Source organism: Leptopilina heterotoma, unplaced genomic scaffold (assembly GCF_015476425.1).
Source record: "Leptopilina heterotoma isolate Lh14 unplaced genomic scaffold, ASM1547642v1 Lhet_19, whole genome shotgun sequence".
NCBI classification, from domain to species: Eukaryota; Metazoa; Arthropoda; class Insecta; order Hymenoptera; family Figitidae; genus Leptopilina; species Leptopilina heterotoma.
In genome coordinates, this window is record NW_025110908.1 from 1,224,038 (window position 1) to 1,240,771 (window position 16,734).

The following is a 16,734-nucleotide window of genomic DNA, read 5'->3' on the forward strand; positions in this document are numbered from 1 at the left end:
TTCTTTGTGATTTGTTTTCTGCGGCCAAGACTTTAAGGCGAATTTCGCTTCTTCGCAATTTGAATTTAAGACACTTTTTACGCTCTCGGTTAAAATGAATTCGCGTTGAACGAAATTGAGCAGAGGTTTCAAGTTGAAATGTTGCACTTCTTCTTCAATTTCACCATTATTATTCTAAATGTAAAAATTAAGATTGTAAAAATTATAATCAAAGTGAAAAAAATTCATAACTTAATGTTAACCGATTTGTCATGAGAATTATTGGGGTTTTTTGGGATTATTGAAAAAAACTGCAAATTGACAAATTTATATATTATATTAAGAATTATGTAAGAATTTATAGTTTCATTTCATGCTTTTCTTTAAATTTCCTAAAACGTTTCTTTTTCAGTCGAAACTGAGCTCGAATAAATCGAACTCTAGTCTAAAATCTTAATTAACAACCATTGTATTAAACAAAATGCTGTAGAATAGAATTATAATAATGTAAAAAAGGACTTCTTTTTAACTTTCTACAGCATCGTCTTTAAACTTAAAACAATATTGATGGAATTTTTCATTACAATATACATACTATTAAAAATGCTGTTTCATATAAAAATAAAAATCACGAGTGAAAGTCCCCAAAAAAAAATTGGTATAATTATTAATTATGGAAGAGCAATATGTAAGTACCCTTTGATTGTGCCATTTAGATACAATCAAAACGAACTAAACAGTTAAATTAAACACTGTTTCAAAGTGTCTAGATCTTTACAAAAAAAATCATGCGTTGTACATTTAATAAAGTGTTATAACGTCACGAGAGGGTCTTTGCACAATTTTTCTTCTTTTTTTTTTTACAAAACTTCACTTCATAATATAGGGAAAATTCGACTTTTTTATCCTTTGGTCTGCGAAAGAGCCTCGTGCGTGAGTTCAAAAATTGTAGTGTGACGATTTATTTTTGATGAACATAGACAACAGAAACGATTGGTGAATTTCGGGTGTTGCTTCCATTAAAAATAAATGGAATTTGACATCCCGTCGTTATGAAGCATAAAGATGAATGATAAATATTCTCTTGGTGTAACTTTTTACAACTCATCTTTTCGAGGTGCATCGTCGTCCTCGTCTGTCTCTTGAGTCTGAAAAAAATATTTTAAATTGAGTAAAATAATTCGTAACATTTTTTTTTAGTTCTAAACGGTAGAATTCGAAATAGAATATTACCTCTTCGCTGGATGCGTCTCTTTCTCCTCCTCTTTCAAGGAATTCGGAAAGTCCTTTAAGTGTTCTCTCGTCCTTGAATTCAATAGCCTAGAAGCAGAAAAATTTTTGTTTAAACAAAAAGATCATAAATTGTCGGGAATCATTTAAATGGATTAAATAAAATTCTCTATAAATATTTACCTCGTTTGTCTCCTTCTTGTAAAGGTAGATAGTTGGGAAGCTGGAAATTTTAACATCTTCCAATTCGTTGGCGGTGGCGTCCATCTTGGCAATGACAATGTCTTCTCTGTCCTTGAACTTCTCACCGAGCTGTAAAAAAAGAAAACGTGAGTAATAAATTCTTGTCATAAAAGAAATCGTTAAAAATTTGTCTCATTCTTAAAAAACGATTATTTCAAATCTACTTATTTGAAAATAAAGAAAATTTATCTTCACTAGTAAAAGAGTATTAAAAAGTGCCAAAATATAGGAAAGTACTAAAAACTATTTAAAAGTACTAAAAAAACTATTCAAATGTACTAAAAAATATTTAAAGGTACTAAAAATTATTTAAAAGCAACAGAAAGTATTAAAAAGTTTTTTTTAGTACTAAGAGTATTTAAAGGCAATTAAAGAGTAATTAAATTGGAATTAAATTAGAAAATAGAAACAAAATATTGAAACTACGTACAGAATCGTAGATGGGCACAAGTTGTTTGCAGTGTCCGCACCATGGAGCATAGAATTCGACAAGAACGTCCTTTTCTTTGTTATAAGCGACTTCATGGAAATTAGTTCCAACGAGAACCTTAACATGCTCCTTGTCCCAATCCTCAGGCAAGTCTTGTGTGAGTAAATGTCTCTTCACCTTTCCGGCAACAAACGATTCAACAAAGTTCATAACATTTTCAGAAGTGATTTCTGGATTGTCTGGTTTGTATTTGGACATATCTTCTTCCAATTTAATGATACGCATCGCTGGCACTTCTTCTTTTTTCATTCCGAAGAATTCGAGAATACGTTCGTGGTCAGTTTCGTCGGCATTGATTGTAACGAATAAAATCTAAAATAAATTTTTTGTTATAGATACAAAGTTGTAAAATAAATTGTAAAATTATTATATATAATTTAAAAAAGGCAGTTTTATGTCTAAAAAAATCTAAAATAACAATTTTTTTTTAAATTCGAATGTCAAGTGTTTCTTACGTCTTTGCGATGTTTCTTGGCGGCTGCCTCGAGATTTTTCACATATTCATCGAAATGTCCAGCTTTGCTGCTGAGGAAGACCAAAAGGTGGCTCTTGACCTCACCGGAGAATACTTTCTGTGCAGTTTCGTGATTGAAGTCAATGATAAGTGGTAGAGATTCAACCTTGACGAAATTTGTCAATACTTTGTGATCGAACTCATCGTCAAATACGCTCTTGCCTTCGTCGAACTGTAAAATAATTGTGGGAAAAAATTTAGTATTTAAATATTCTGAAATATTGTAAAATCATTGTAAAAATAATTAACGGTGATTTTGAGAGGATTGGGAAATTTTACAGTTAATAGTGCAAAAGTTTTACTCACTTTCTTGAAGAGAACAACTTTTTTGTCTTCAACACCATGTTCCTTGAATAATTCTTCAGCGGAAGAAATTCCGAACACACTGTCGTGAACACCATCAGCAACTTTCAAGAATACTTTAGCTTCATCACATTCTTGATCCTGTAATAAAATTAATTAATAAAATAATAATAAAATTAATAAATCGAATCAAACTTATTTTTAATTGAACTAAATTGAAAATATTTATTTACAATTAACTTTTTTGATTTTTTATTAAATTTTCTGTTTTTGAATTAAATTATTTAATTTATAATTACATTTTTTTTTTTTATCTAAATTATTTAATTTATAGTTAAAATTTTTTATTTTTAATTAAATTATTCAATTTTTAATTACTTTCTGAATGAGAAAAAAGTGGAATTGTATTGTAACTTACTTATTATAAAAACTAAAAAATAGTCACGAATAGGAAATATTCTTCGAATTTAATATTTAATTTTATCTAAACATTTACAAGAAATTCATTTAAAATATATTTGTATGGATTGTTCTTTGTTCTGTTTGCGAAATAATTCGATATCAAGACCATCAAGACTTCTTTTTCTTGTTCTCCTAATAGAATATTTTACGCAAGTAAAAACTATTTTTTTTATTAAAAAATGAATTAAACTGAATTAATATAAACAATTGTGACACCATTCTAAATTACCTAAGGCGCAAAAAATTTGAGGTTATGTTTATAGATTTTTGGAGTAAAAATACAGAAAGAGAATCATTACAATTACAAATTATTAATGTTCAATTGTTCGTGACATCAAAAATATTCCATAAAAACTAATTTAAAATTTATATAATTAAAAAGATACTTTTAATGAAGATAAAACTACAATGAACTTAACCTATAATTTATTTGCTTCTTGGGTATCTTTTTTAGAAGTGCGTCACAAATTAATATTATTGATATTATTAATTTGACATTTAATTCAATAATTTATATTTAATTAAAATAGCCAAGGGATGAATTATAGCACGAATTAAAAATTAGATAAAAATGATGATATTAATTATTCTGTGAATTTTAATTACATTAATTAATTATCGTTTCATTAGTCCAAAAAATCAAAATTGCTTCTTTTTTAAAAAAATTTGAAATTTGTCATCATATTTATTAATTAAATACCTAAATAATTAATATTTTATTTTTGTTATTATTTGATGAACTTTAATTACATTGATAATTAATATTAATTTAAATATTAAAATAAGGGAAGGCTACTATATGGTATGAATTAAAAATGATACATAAAATGAATATTAATTAGTTTTTGACTTACTTTGAAGAATCCAATGACGACGACATTATGTTCGTCAATTAGAGCCTTAGCTTCATCAACAGTTTTCAAATCTTTAGCAGATGGTCCAGTCTTCTTCAAAACCCAGTTGACAATATCGTCAGCTTGTCTACCACCGCTGTATTCAATCCATTCACCATGACGGGAGAATACAAGTGTAGGATAGCCTCGCACGTCATATTTCTCGGCTAATTCTGATTCAACTGTTGCATCAACTTTACCGAGTTTGATTTCCGATTCCATTTCTAACAATTTCTTTGCAGCTTTGGCATATTCGGGTGCCAATGCTTTGCAATGTCCGCACCATGGAGCATCTATAATTTATTTTTATTCATAATACCACTTCTAATTTATAATACAAAAATTATAACAAAATTTCATTTCTTTAATTTTAATTTATAATATAATCTGTGATAATTTCAAATAATATCGAATTTGAATGAAAAATTTCTTACTAAAAAACTACCAGAACATTAAATACTTTAAATACCTACTGTAAATTCAGAAAGTAAAAAAATATTTAAATGAATCGTAACCATGAGATTTGCACAATAAAAAATTATTCAAATTCTCGAAAAATAATCTTTTCAATTAGATTTGATAATTAGGAGTAAAAAACAAATAAAGATTAAAATACTTGTTTTACAATTTTCGTAAAATTTAGTGAATATTCTAAAATATTGTAAAAAGAAACATTAAAAGTTAATGCAACAAGTAACTAAAACAACAGGATGAGAATTGATAATTTGATGACGTGTAAAGTCAAACAGCTGGAAGATGGTCTCTATGATTAGTTGTGTGGGAGAGAAAAAGACTAAAATCCTTTGGAATGCAAGACAAAGCAACAGGGGACAAAAGTACATAATAAAAAATAAAATTCTTGAAAAAAATAAAAAATGTAAAACTCACAGAATTCAATGAGAATGTAAGGATGTTCAGTGATGGCATCCTTAAAATTTGCGTTTGTGATGACTAAAACATCATCTTCATTCTTGATTTCGGCAAAAATCCCGGCGATGAGAAACACGAGAAATATCGTCGGTTTCATCGTTTGCTTTTGATTTATAATATTCGATGAAATTTTGTGAACTGAGTCGCTCACAAGAATTCACGAGGTATTTAACGAACACCGGGCCCCGTTAAAAAGCAACGCGCGGGTTTGTTGAACTAATGTTTTTTTTAAAATACACTGCCTCTAACGATGACGATTCCAGTCGGAATGAGCGAGATATCAAAAGGTTGTGGCGGTTGTGGGCCTTCCTCGTTTGTGAAACGCGGTTAATAACGCGTGGCACCTCATTGATCGTGGTGGACGCTGATTGGCCCCTGGGCACGAGGCCAAGAAATTATAACCGTACTTTTCGTTACCCAGTGAAATGAGATGAGATACCGGCTAAAATTAATTTTTTATTGTTTTTTCATCAATGTTTATGAAAATACTTGAGGGGGAAATACTCCAAAGGCTTCAAATGTTCAAATATAGTTGAAATAATGGTAATGATTGAAATGCTTGAAAGTTAGGTTATGTTAGATAACATTGAAGATTGTTTACTCTTTGGATAAGTGTTTTGGTGATTAAAATTGTAGAATTAGAGTTTTTTGTTGGTATTGTTTAGAAAAAGTAGAAAAATAGATTTTTTGATTATTAGAATAGAAATTTGCAAAAGTGTACTCGAAAAATTTGTTTTGCAATAATGCGCATGCGTTGCCACGTGACATAGGCGTAATTACCGGCAATATTCCAATTCTTTGAATTGTTTCTGACAACTGACAACAGTAAAAAGTTATAGACTAATCTGATTAAATTTCTAATAAATTTCTAATAAAATATAAATATAATATATTCAAAAAAAAAAAAAATGTAAAATATTTTTTTAATTAAAGTAGGTCACTCAAAAGAAGCTATATGCTTTTACAAATGCCTGTGTGTAAATAAAATGTTTTATTGTCATTTAAATTTGCAAAGTTAATAATATACTAAAATACACAAGGAAAAAAATTTTTTTTTTACAGACCATAAAATTTTGTACTACCAATTTCTTATCATAAAAATAGAATGAATTATTTTTTTTTCGTCTTTATCAATTTTTTTTTTGTAAATATATTCAAGATACCTATTCGCGCAAGATATTATTTGCCAAAAATATATATGCGATCGAAAGATAATTCACATTGCGGAACTGCAAACATTATATATATGTATATCTATAGATATAACATTAAAATATAATGATGCATTATGTAATTGCTTCTGTCCTTTCAGAAAATCCCAAAATAAATATTAGAATCTAGTTTTGTAAACAGTAGTGACTGCGTGCCCTTAAAAAGTGACAGTAGTCGTTGAAGCGTTTAAAAGTAATTAATGAAATTAAAAAAAAATGATTAGAAATAAATTATTGGATAAATAGTAAAATAAATTATTTATAGTGTCTATTTTGTGAGAGATTATTTTTTATTAATTAGAGGAATAAAAGAGTTATTGATTATCGTTCTTAAAGTTATTTCGTTATTAATAGAAGGTATATATATAGTTGAGTTGTCAGTGTTATTATTTTTATTATAAATCTTATAAATTATAATTATAACAAGTTATATTTGTCAAGTGTCATTTGGTGTCATTAACAATTTAATAAATATATCTATATATATTTGTAATATAAATATCTATTTTTATTATTAAAATAATAAATATATATATATGTCTCGCTGCGGAAATTTTACACTGAAAACGAAAATATAATTCAAATAACTGATAAATACTCTATTATCAAGTAAATATTTACTTGACTCAAATAATGTTTATTTAAATCAAGTAAATATTTTCTCGACTCAAATAATTTTTATCTAAATCAAGTCAATATTTTGTTGGCCTAAATAATTTTTTTTAAATCAAATTTTTTTAAAAACAAATTATTTGAACCAATAAATTTTAGTATTTGAAGCAAATACTACTTAATTGACTCAGAAATAAATAATATTATTTAAAAAAATAAACGAAGTAAAAATAAAATAAAAAACAAAAAAAAATTAATAAAATAAAATAAATTGAAAAAATAAAAAATAAGTTAAATAAATAAAAAAAAATTATTTAATACAAATAAATAATATTTATTTGGTAATAGACAAGTAATCAGGTTATTTGAATGAAATGAAATAAATTTTTTCCCCATTGTAAATAAATTTGAAACAAGTGAAAAATTTTTGAATTATGAAAAAAGCAATTTTTATTGTAAATTAATGAAATTTACCCCACAACTGGAATTTATTTTTGCGACAAAAAACGTTCGAAAAAAGTGCAATTGACTTCATTTTTAGATAATAAACTTAGTTAAAATTATACAATTGATAAGGTTGTTTTTATCACAACACTTTTACGAATACCAGATTAACTAAAGAAATTGTATTGAGTTTGAAAAAAAATAAGTATTTTAACACATTTTTAAATATAGAGATTAGATATTTATTTATTTACAAAAAAATATTAAAATAAAAATTAATATTATAATTATTGTAAATTTAAAATTCTCAATTTAAACGATAATAAAAATAACAAACGAATAATAATTACATAAGACGATAAATTATTGTCACAATACGTAATTCTCCAATAATACACATACTTTAATAAACAAATATAATGTTTATTCATATGTGAGACAGACAATTTTGACAGAAAATTTGGACATCTCGTATAAAGTTTATACAATATGTTTTTGACAAATTTTAATTTACAAAAATTAATTTGCAAAAAAATTTACAATAAATTGTTGTTTTAATATTAATAATACGATAAGAATATGAGACGAATGTTATCTGAATTTTATTTCTCAAATACTTAAATGATTATACAAGAGTATTTTTAACTCATCACAAAAAACTTCTCTGAAATTCTAATGAATAATGTTTGCAAATGTTTTATCTATTCGGGCGCATATGGCATATTATTATATGATCCGAAATTTTTAATTACTTTCTAATTGTTTTTTTTTTTTTGGCAAATTTCTTTTTTTAATTATTGATTTGATAATCAATTTTTTACATATCGGGAATATGTTGGTTATTTTAATCATTATTTATTGTTCAATTTTTATTGTTTTTTAAGAAAAGTAATTCTCCTTCTTCCAAAGAAAAGTAAAGAATTTTTTTCTACTTTTTAAAATAGATATTTTTTTAAATGATAAATAAAATAAAAATATAAGAAGGAAAAAAAAATAAAAAGAGAGGGGGGAATATTTACTTCCCTCCTCCCCTTATTTTATTCCAAAGAAAGTAAAACATTTTTTTTCTGTTTAAAATACATATATTTTTAAATGATAAATAGAATAAAAATATAGGAGAAAAAAATAGAGAATAAAAAAAGAATAAAATATGGAAAAATATTTTTCTAAATATGAAGAATATTTTATTTCCACCACTTCCAAAGAGAGTAAATAATTTTTTTACTGTTTAAAATAGACACTTTTTCAAATAAAAAAAAAAAAAATTAATAAAACTTTTAATAGATTAAAAAATTAAAAACTTAAAGAATTTGAATAACAACTGTTCAAATAAATCTGATTGATAAATATTAAAAAAGTAAAGAAATAAAAAATAAGGGTAAATTTAACTAAAAATTACAAAATTGATGAAAGAATAAAATTTAGAAGACGTATTTTCATGAAATTCGTTTTTATTTTTTGAAATAATAAGGAAAATTAAATTTAAAGGAAAGAAATTTTTTTTCGAAAGCTGAAAAAATATGTTAAACACGCGGATGTTTTTATCAATCAAAAATAAATTCTAAGCCTAATAAATTTAGTAATAAAATATTTTTTTTTGCAGATGGCATCTTTTAAAGTAACATCAGAAATTTATGAAGAAAATGGATCTGAAGGGGAGTTTGAAAACAATAGTGAGTATGAGTAGACTTCTATTATTAATTATTATGGTAAAATAATGTTTAATTTTTTTATTTTTATTGTAATTTAATTTGTATACGTTTTTAATAATTTACTAATAATATTTTCTTTTTTTTAGGTAGAATTACAAACATTAATTTTCGATATCCATCATTTTTACTAAAAGACAAAAATGAGAAAGTTGAATACGATGAAGATGGAGATTTAATAGTTGATCGAGTACAAAAAGGAACGTTGTTAATTGGTATGAATTTTTGAAATTAAAAAGAATAATAAAATTAATATAAAAATCTATATTAATAATCGTTATATTCTGGTAATCTGTTCGCAATTTGAAAATAGTTGTTTGCTTTTTTGTTTCCTCCTTTTTTTGGTAAATAATTTTTCTTTTTAAATGTTTAACATTTAAAAATTAATATTGAAAATCATTTAATTTCTGTAAGAGATTTTATCAAAAAATTTAATTCTTCGATGAATTTTAGCCTATTTTTCGAAAATTATTGAATTCTTTTGAGAAATTTTATTAAAACTATATTAAAAATAATTGAATTGTTTCGAAGAATTTCTTTAATCATTTTAATTGAAAAATTTAAAATTAATTGAATTTTTTGAAGAATTTGATAGAAAATTAAATTCTTGTAAAATAGTTTCCTAACTATTTTAATAATTTTTCTTTTTAAATGTTTTGAATTTAAAAATTAATATTGAAAATCATTTAATTTCTGTAAGAAATTTTATCAAAATATTTGATAATAGATAATTGAATAATTCTATCGAAGAATTTTATTCAAATTTTTGAAAATTGTAATTGAATTTTTTTAAAATTGTATTGAAAATAATTGAATTTTGTTTTGAAGAATTTATTTGAATTTTTTGAAAATTATGTAATGTTTTTAATAATTATAATTTTTGAAAATAACTCAATTCTTTGGAAATAATTTAAAAAAATAAATTGTACTAAAAATAATTGAATTCCTTCGAAGAATTTTATTCAAATTTTTTAAAATAATTGAATTGTTTTGAAGAATTTCTTTCAATTTTTTGAAAATAATGTAATTTCTTTAATAACTTTAATTGAAAAATTTGAAAATAATTGAATTTTTTAAGAATTTGATAGAAAAAGAAAATTGATAGAAAATTTAATTCTTTAAAATAATTATTGTTTCCTTACTCTTTTAAAATTTTTTATTTTTAAATGTTTTCAATTTAAAAATTAATATTGAAAATCATTGAATTTTTGCAAGAAAGTTCATCAAAAAATTTGATAATAATTGAATTCCTTCAATGAATTTTATCCAAATTTTTGAAAATAATTCAAATTTTTTTGAGTAATTTTTTTAAAACTGTATTGAAAATAATTGAATTGTTTTGAAGAATTTATTTAAACTTTTTTAAAATTATGTAATTGTTTTAATAATTATAATTGAATGGCAATTAATTATATTAATTTTTGAAAATAACTCAATTCTTTGGAAATATTTTATAAAAATAAATTGAACTGAAAATAATTGCATTTCATGCGAAGAAATTTATTATTTATGAGAATAATTGAATTTTTATAAAACATTTTATCAAAACTTTTGATAATAAATGGAAAAATTTTATTATAATTTTTAAAAATAATTAAATCTTTTCGAGAAATTTTATTTAAATTGTATTGAAAGTAATTAAATTCCAAAGAAGAATTTTATTTGTATTTACAAAAATAATTTCATTCTTGCGAAGAATTTTATTATTTATAAAAATAATTTCATTCTTCTGAAGAATGTTACTATTTATGAAAATAATTGAATTCTTTTGAAGAATTTTATTAAAATTTTAAAAAATAGTAAATAGTAAAGGATTGTAATTAATTATGTATTTAATGAGTAAATTTTTTTAACTTTCAATCTAACATTATTTTTAGAGTAAATTTTATAATTTATTCTGAAAAATGTACAATTTGATAAAAATTTCAAACAGTTTGGATTTTATATTATAAATAATAAAAGTTTTTTTATTTGTCAATAAATAAGAATAATAATAATAATAATTTATAAATCACTGTTCACTTGCAAAAAAAATTTCCAAGTTCAAAAACTCCGATAAAATAATGTTTTTTAATTTAAATATTTTTCAGAGCATCACATTTCCACTGATTTACATTTAGTTGGTTTACAACTCTGGAGAGGAGCTTTTCTACTAGCTGATTACATTCTATCGAATTCGAATCAATTCGAAAATAAAATAATAATGGAATTAGGTTCCGGAGTTGGTTTCACGAGTATTATTGCCAGTATTATAGCCAAGAAAATAATATGTACAGGTAACTAAAATTTTTACAAAAATTAAAAATCCGAAAAAAAAGTTTTGAACGTTCAAATGAACGAAATAAATTTTTTCTTCTTGAAATTCAATTTTTATTACAGTAATTTTGCGTCAAGTATAAAAAAGAAAATTATGGAGTTCCTAATTGTAAAATTTATACAAATTTCCAATTTTTATTACAATCGGCAATTTATCAAAATATATTCAATAAAAAATATTTCCTTCATTTGAAAGTTCAAAACTTTTTATTTTTTAATCATGAAAAATTATATTTATATAAATTTTGTTTGCAGATATTAACGAGGGAGAAATTCTGAAACTCATAGCGAAGAATTTCAAAAATAATAAGAAATACGTCAGGAGTAAAGTAGATATTAAGGAAATGAATTTTTTAGATCTTAATTGGTCTCAACAACTTTGTGAAGATTCAAAGACAGTTGAAATAATTCTAGCCGCTGATGGTAAGTATAAATGCTGAGAAAAATAAGATCAGTAATTTATACATTTTATATCTTTAAATTAATAATATTCTATACAATTTACTTTATAAGTAAAAGTTAAAATTAAATTTTAAATTTCAGTGATATACGACGATACTATAACAGAGGGTTTTGTAAATACTTTAGAGAAACTTTTTAATGCAAATTCAACGTCTGTCGCTTATGTCGCATTGGAAAAGCGTTTCGTTTTCACATTAGCTGATTTAGATTCTGTTGCTCCAATGTATGAGGAATTTCAAAGAATTATTACAAAGAAGAATTACAAATGGAACATTGAAGAAATTAAATTAGATTTTCCTCAATATTTCCGGTATGACAGATTGAAGCAAATGATTTTGATGAAGATTAAAAAGTCCTCTTGAGTCCGTTTCTTAGAAAACAATATTTTTATCATTCGTACTACTAACTCTTTTTTTTAATATTGGAAATATTCTATTTTTTCTGTTTACAAATTTTTTCTCAATCCAATAATTCAACGTTTTTTAAAATAAGGAACTAATTTTTTTTAAAACAAATTTATTAATAATTTAATATTTACTTATTTACATCAATTACTTATTAGAAATTTCTGTTTTAATTTTGTTTCTTTTATTCCAAAACGAGAATTTCATTCTCTTTGAAAAAACTAATAAATTCCTTAACAAATTTATTTTTAAATTAACTCAACTGAAAGAAAAAAAAAAAAAAACAAAGACGAATTTAGAAGAAAAAAAAAATAATTTTTATATTCATTTTCCATAATTAAAGAAAATTATAAAATCCATATTGTCAATAAGACATTTGTAAAAACTCCATATGACCAAGAAAATAAATATTTTTATTTTTGCAAATACTTTTCGTGGATTTTATTCGGAATAAATGATCAAGAATAAGGAAAGTGAAAGCCTTTTGTAAGGGACAAGAGATTTTTTTCCAAAATCAAGTCGATGAATTTTTTATGCCTCGCTTGTTGATCAGCTTCCTCTCTCAATGGTTCTCTTTCGCGTTTTACGATTTTTCCTTTAAAGAGAAAAATAAATTTCATTTCGTTAGTAATAATAAATATAACTTTTTGTAAATTTGTAAGAATGGATTAAATTAATTAGTTAATTTTTTAATTAATAATAAACTCACCTCCATAAGTGTCGCCTGCAAAATAAACAACGTCTACTTCTCGATTCCATTGTACTGCTTTTTTCTTAGACGATAAAATTTCAGTACAATTTTTCGATGAACAAGCATTCTCTGATTGTAAATTTAAATGTTTAACGTCGCCCGAACTAAAGTCTAATTGCTTTTGAGTAAATAAATTTTGAATCTCATTTAAATTCTCCATTAATTCTGTATCGACACTGCTATTTGCATAATGACTTAATGAATTGTCAGATTTTGATAAAATTTCCGATTTTTTCGGAATTGGAAATTCGTATTGACTTGTCGATTTAATTTCATTTAGGTTTAATTTTTTCAAAGAGTGTATAATATTTTTCTCAGTTTCCTTATTTGGATCGTATTTATTTTTTCGATTCTGATTTTCTTTTTTAATCTGAGATGGTCCGGGTTCGGAAATTTCCTTCTTGAAATGATTTATGATTTTTTTTCCAATTCTATGAATATCGAAATGTTTACGACTACGCATTTTATGAATAAATTCGGGGTTTGATTTTCGTTGTGAATCTTGAGCTCCTTTTGATTTTTGCTGATAGAATTTGCGTCTCGGTCTAGTTTCGAATGTCGTGGCTTTGATGAAGGAGCACAAAACATTTTTTCTTGGACGCTTTTTCGAGGGATTTTTTAATTGTTTGAGTATTTTTATGTCTTCTAGAGAATCTTTGGTTTCGAGGGGAGGAAGTGATTTGAGAATAATGTGCTGACAAAGTTGTTGTTGAAGAAACGTGTCACTCGGTACATTGTGAAAAGTAATTTTTTGATTTTCGTTCATTTTCGGTTTCAAGTAATTTTTCGTTTAATATTCAGAAATTTTATTCAATCATTATATTATTAATTAGTTTGTACATATAATATCTAGTTAGTATATTGTCGCTGTAGACATAATTTTCTCAGTAAATTTTAATTTTAAATTTGCTAAAAAAATTCTTTTGAAAGATTTTTCAAATATCCTCAAAATCTTTTTTTACGGAATGAATCGTCACTTTGAATAATCAATTTTCATTGTTGAGAAATTTGAAAAATGGAGAATACAAAATTAATACTTTGTTATGTCAACATTGAAATGTGATTTACAAAATTTTTGGGCCTAAATTTTAAGTAAATTGAAGTTAACGTCTGAACTAAAATGTTTGTTCTTCACTTATTTTTGTTGAATATTTAAAAATATTTTTTGTGTAACTAATAGTTTGAAGAAAAAATTTTTTATTCTTAAAGAACAAATTGTTTTAATAGTAAATTTTATGTCCACAAGCTTTATTGAGTTATTTTACTATTTACATCATTCAAAATGAATTTTTCGTTAATTAATGATAATGGACAATAAAACAAGGTCGCAAGAAGAGTTCTTCAAATATCGCAGAACATCTTAAATTTAAAAAAAATTCTTTGTTTTCTCTTCATTGAAAACAAATTCAAACAATAATTTTTATTACAGCTTGATGCAAATTTAAAAATATTGAATCGATGGTAACTATTTTTTAATAAACAAGAGAAGACAAAGAGAGACAATGGAGGATCGACTAAATTCAATTATTCAAAAATTAATAATTTTTTTGAATAAAAATATTTAAATATCTACTTGTTATTTATTTTAACACAGGAATTAAATTTTTTAAAATCTCAATTTCAAACATTTCTGCGAAATTTCATTATTTCTAAAAATTAAAATTGCAAATCTTTGAAAATCCAATTATTTTAATAATTTTAAAACTAAACTTTTTCTCCAAATTAATTTTTTTTTATAAAAAAAATTTTTCCAAAATTTTTTCGAGAAATCAATTATTTAAACACAAAAATTCAATTTTTTAATAATAATTGTAATTGCAACTCTTTATGATTTCTTTTTTAAGGTTTTCAGATGAATTTTTGAAAAGATTTAAGAGAAAATATTGAAAATAATTAAATTTTAAAAATTTATATGTAAAAAAAAGTCTCAAATTTAGTTTTCTTTAAAAAATTTTTTAAAATACTTTTTGAATAATAGAATTTTTAAATTATAATAGAAAAATTTCAAAATAACTGAAATTAAAAGAAATTTAGTGCAATTTTTTAAATGAATTCTTTGGAAAATATTAAAAAATAAGCAAGTGTTCCAAAAATTTCAATGGCAAATATGAAAATTTATAATTTTTCTAAATAATTTGAGTATAAAAAAGTTCAATTTTTGATAATAATTGTAACTGCAACTCTTTATAATTTCCTTTTAAAGTTATTAACGTAAATTAAAATTTTTGAAAATAATTAAATTATAAAAAATTATAATAGAAAAAAGTCTTAAAGTTAGGTTTTTAAAAGTATTGTAATAATTATTCAAAAATATTTTAATTTAAAAAAAAAAATTTGTATAATTTAGAAAATTAAACAATTTTTTGAAGAATTTTGATTAAAATTTTTAAAAACAATTATTTTCACAAAATTTTTTTATTAATTTTAATTTTTTTTTTGTATATATATTTGAATTTTCAAAATATTTAATTGGAAATGTAGAAAATAATTGAATTTTAGAAAAATTATAGTAAAAAAATTCTGAGAATTACTTATTACAAGAAAAAGTTTCTGAATACAATTTTTTTGAATTTCAATTTTCATGTTGATTTTTTATTAAAATGTCTAAAAATTATTTAGATTTAAAATTCTTAAAAATTTGATTTTCAAGAATCTTATTAAAATACTTAAAATAAAATCAATTATTTTTTTAATAAAATTATTACAAAGTTCGAATTATTTAAAAACTCTTTAATTATATATTTCTAAAGATTAATTATTTTAAAAAAACTATTAAAAAATAAATATTGAAATATTTGGCTATGGTTATTTTTCACAATGTAAAAATCGAAGTAGTTTGCATTTTTATACAAAAAAAACTGGTATTTTGTTGCAATACTCGAAAAAAAGTCGAAATTTGTCGCATTTTTTGAAAATAAGTCGAAAAAGTCACTTTTTTTTGGGAAAATAGTCGAAAAAAGACCGAATAGTCGTACTATCCGAGGTCTGAAACGTTTCATGTACATTGATAGTATTGATTACAATATAATATCATAAATAGGTAGATTTCACAAGATCGCCTCTACTTTTAAGTGAGAAAGACAGTCGACAATAAGCATCGCTTCGAAAACGAGTTAAACATGTGAAGCTAAATTAATTTTAATTCACGAAGGCACTTTTCCTTTAATCTAAATTCATAATAAAAATTTCTTATATCGCTGCTTAATTGTTTATTATTCATATTTTTTTTTTTATCGAAAAATTGATTTTCCTTTTGAGAAAATTATTTATACAAACGAGACGATCATCTATTCTATTTTACATGATACAATATTAATACATTTATTTATATTCCATAAAAGGATTAAAACAAAACAAATTTAAAAAAATAAAAGAAAAATTTTCAATTTTCAAAATTTCTCTATGATTTAGAATGAAACGAAATAAAAAGACAGTATTGTTTCAATTTAAAATTCATGCATTATTTAATCTGTATTTTTCAATTTTCCTCAATCAGAAAAATCGTAAATTAATAAATTTCACTCTCTTAAAAGCGCATACATTATTTTTTGTTTAAAAAGCACTGCAAACGTGCTTTGTATAGTAAGAAAAATATTCTTGACTAGACTTAAATAATTAAATTCAAAGTACCAATAAGAGTTCAAATACAAGAACAGAAAATTATATTGGATTTTATAAAAAATGTAAATATCAATGCACCGAGAGTTTGCACTGAATTTACATGCTTCAAAATAAAATAATAGTAAATAAATCGAATTTCTTACATAATAAAAAAATACGT

The 16,734-nt window shown here is 23.2% G+C and overlaps 3 protein-coding genes across 4 annotated transcripts; 1 reads left to right on the forward strand and 2 right to left on the reverse strand.

The window, feature by feature from the left end:
* Positions 1–945: 945 nt before the first annotated feature.
* LOC122500640 (protein disulfide-isomerase) lies at positions 946–5,325 on the reverse strand. Its single transcript, XM_043609661.1, has 8 exons — positions 5,003–5,325; positions 4,076–4,407; positions 2,763–2,900; positions 2,398–2,628; positions 1,883–2,254; positions 1,393–1,521; positions 1,213–1,299; positions 946–1,127 (listed from the first exon to the last, which is right to left on the reverse strand). The coding sequence occupies exons 1-8, from the start codon at positions 5,139–5,141 to the stop codon at positions 1,077–1,079; spliced, it is 1,479 nt and encodes a 492-aa protein (XP_043465596.1). The 5' UTR covers positions 5,142–5,325; the 3' UTR covers positions 946–1,076.
* A 138-nt stretch (positions 5,326–5,463) lies between these two features.
* LOC122500644 (methyltransferase-like protein 22) lies at positions 5,464–12,288 on the forward strand. 2 transcript variants are annotated; one of them, XM_043609665.1, is made up of 6 exons: positions 5,464–5,587; positions 8,915–8,984; positions 9,110–9,235; positions 11,111–11,296; positions 11,592–11,759; positions 11,880–12,288. In XM_043609665.1, exons 1-6 carry the CDS (start codon positions 5,585–5,587, stop codon positions 12,158–12,160), a joined length of 834 nt encoding a protein of 277 aa, XP_043465600.1. In that variant the 5' UTR covers positions 5,464–5,584; the 3' UTR covers positions 12,161–12,288. The 2 variants fall into 2 exon arrangements, with proteins under 2 accessions (XP_043465600.1, XP_043465601.1); XM_043609666.1 differs by lacking the exon at positions 5,464–5,587 and adding an exon at positions 6,251–6,612.
* A 277-nt stretch (positions 12,289–12,565) lies between these two features.
* Positions 12,566–14,469, reverse strand: LOC122500642. The gene is made up of 2 exons (XM_043609664.1): positions 12,912–14,469; positions 12,566–12,797 (listed from the first exon to the last, which is right to left on the reverse strand). The coding sequence occupies exons 1-2, from the start codon at positions 13,717–13,719 to the stop codon at positions 12,661–12,663; spliced, it is 945 nt and encodes a 314-aa protein (XP_043465599.1). The 5' UTR covers positions 13,720–14,469; the 3' UTR covers positions 12,566–12,660.
* Positions 14,470–16,734: the final 2,265 nt, after the last annotated feature.

Coding starts and splice junctions, on each gene's coding strand:
- LOC122500640 (XM_043609661.1), bottom strand. CDS start 5,141: ATGAAACCGACGATATTTCTCGTGTTTCTCATCGCCGGGATTTTTGCC. Junction 4,408..5,002: donor TTACATTCTCATTGAATTCT/GTGAGTTTTACA, acceptor AATAAATTATAG/ATGCTCCATGGTGCGGACAT. Junction 1,522..1,882: donor TTGTGCCCATCTACGATTCT/GTACGTAGTTTC, acceptor CTTTTTTTACAG/CTCGGTGAGAAGTTCAAGGA.
- LOC122500642 (XM_043609664.1), bottom strand. CDS start 13,719: ATGAACGAAAATCAAAAAATTACTTTTCACAATGTACCGAGTGACACG. Junction 12,798..12,911: donor TGCAGGCGACACTTATGGAG/GTGAGTTTATTA, acceptor TTCTCTTTAAAG/GAAAAATCGTAAAACGCGAA.
- LOC122500644 (XM_043609665.1), top strand. Junction 11,297..11,591: donor CAAGAAAATAATATGTACAG/GTAACTAAAATT, acceptor TTTTGTTTGCAG/ATATTAACGAGGGAGAAATT. Junction 11,760..11,879: donor AATAATTCTAGCCGCTGATG/GTAAGTATAAAT, acceptor TTTAAATTTCAG/TGATATACGACGATACTATA.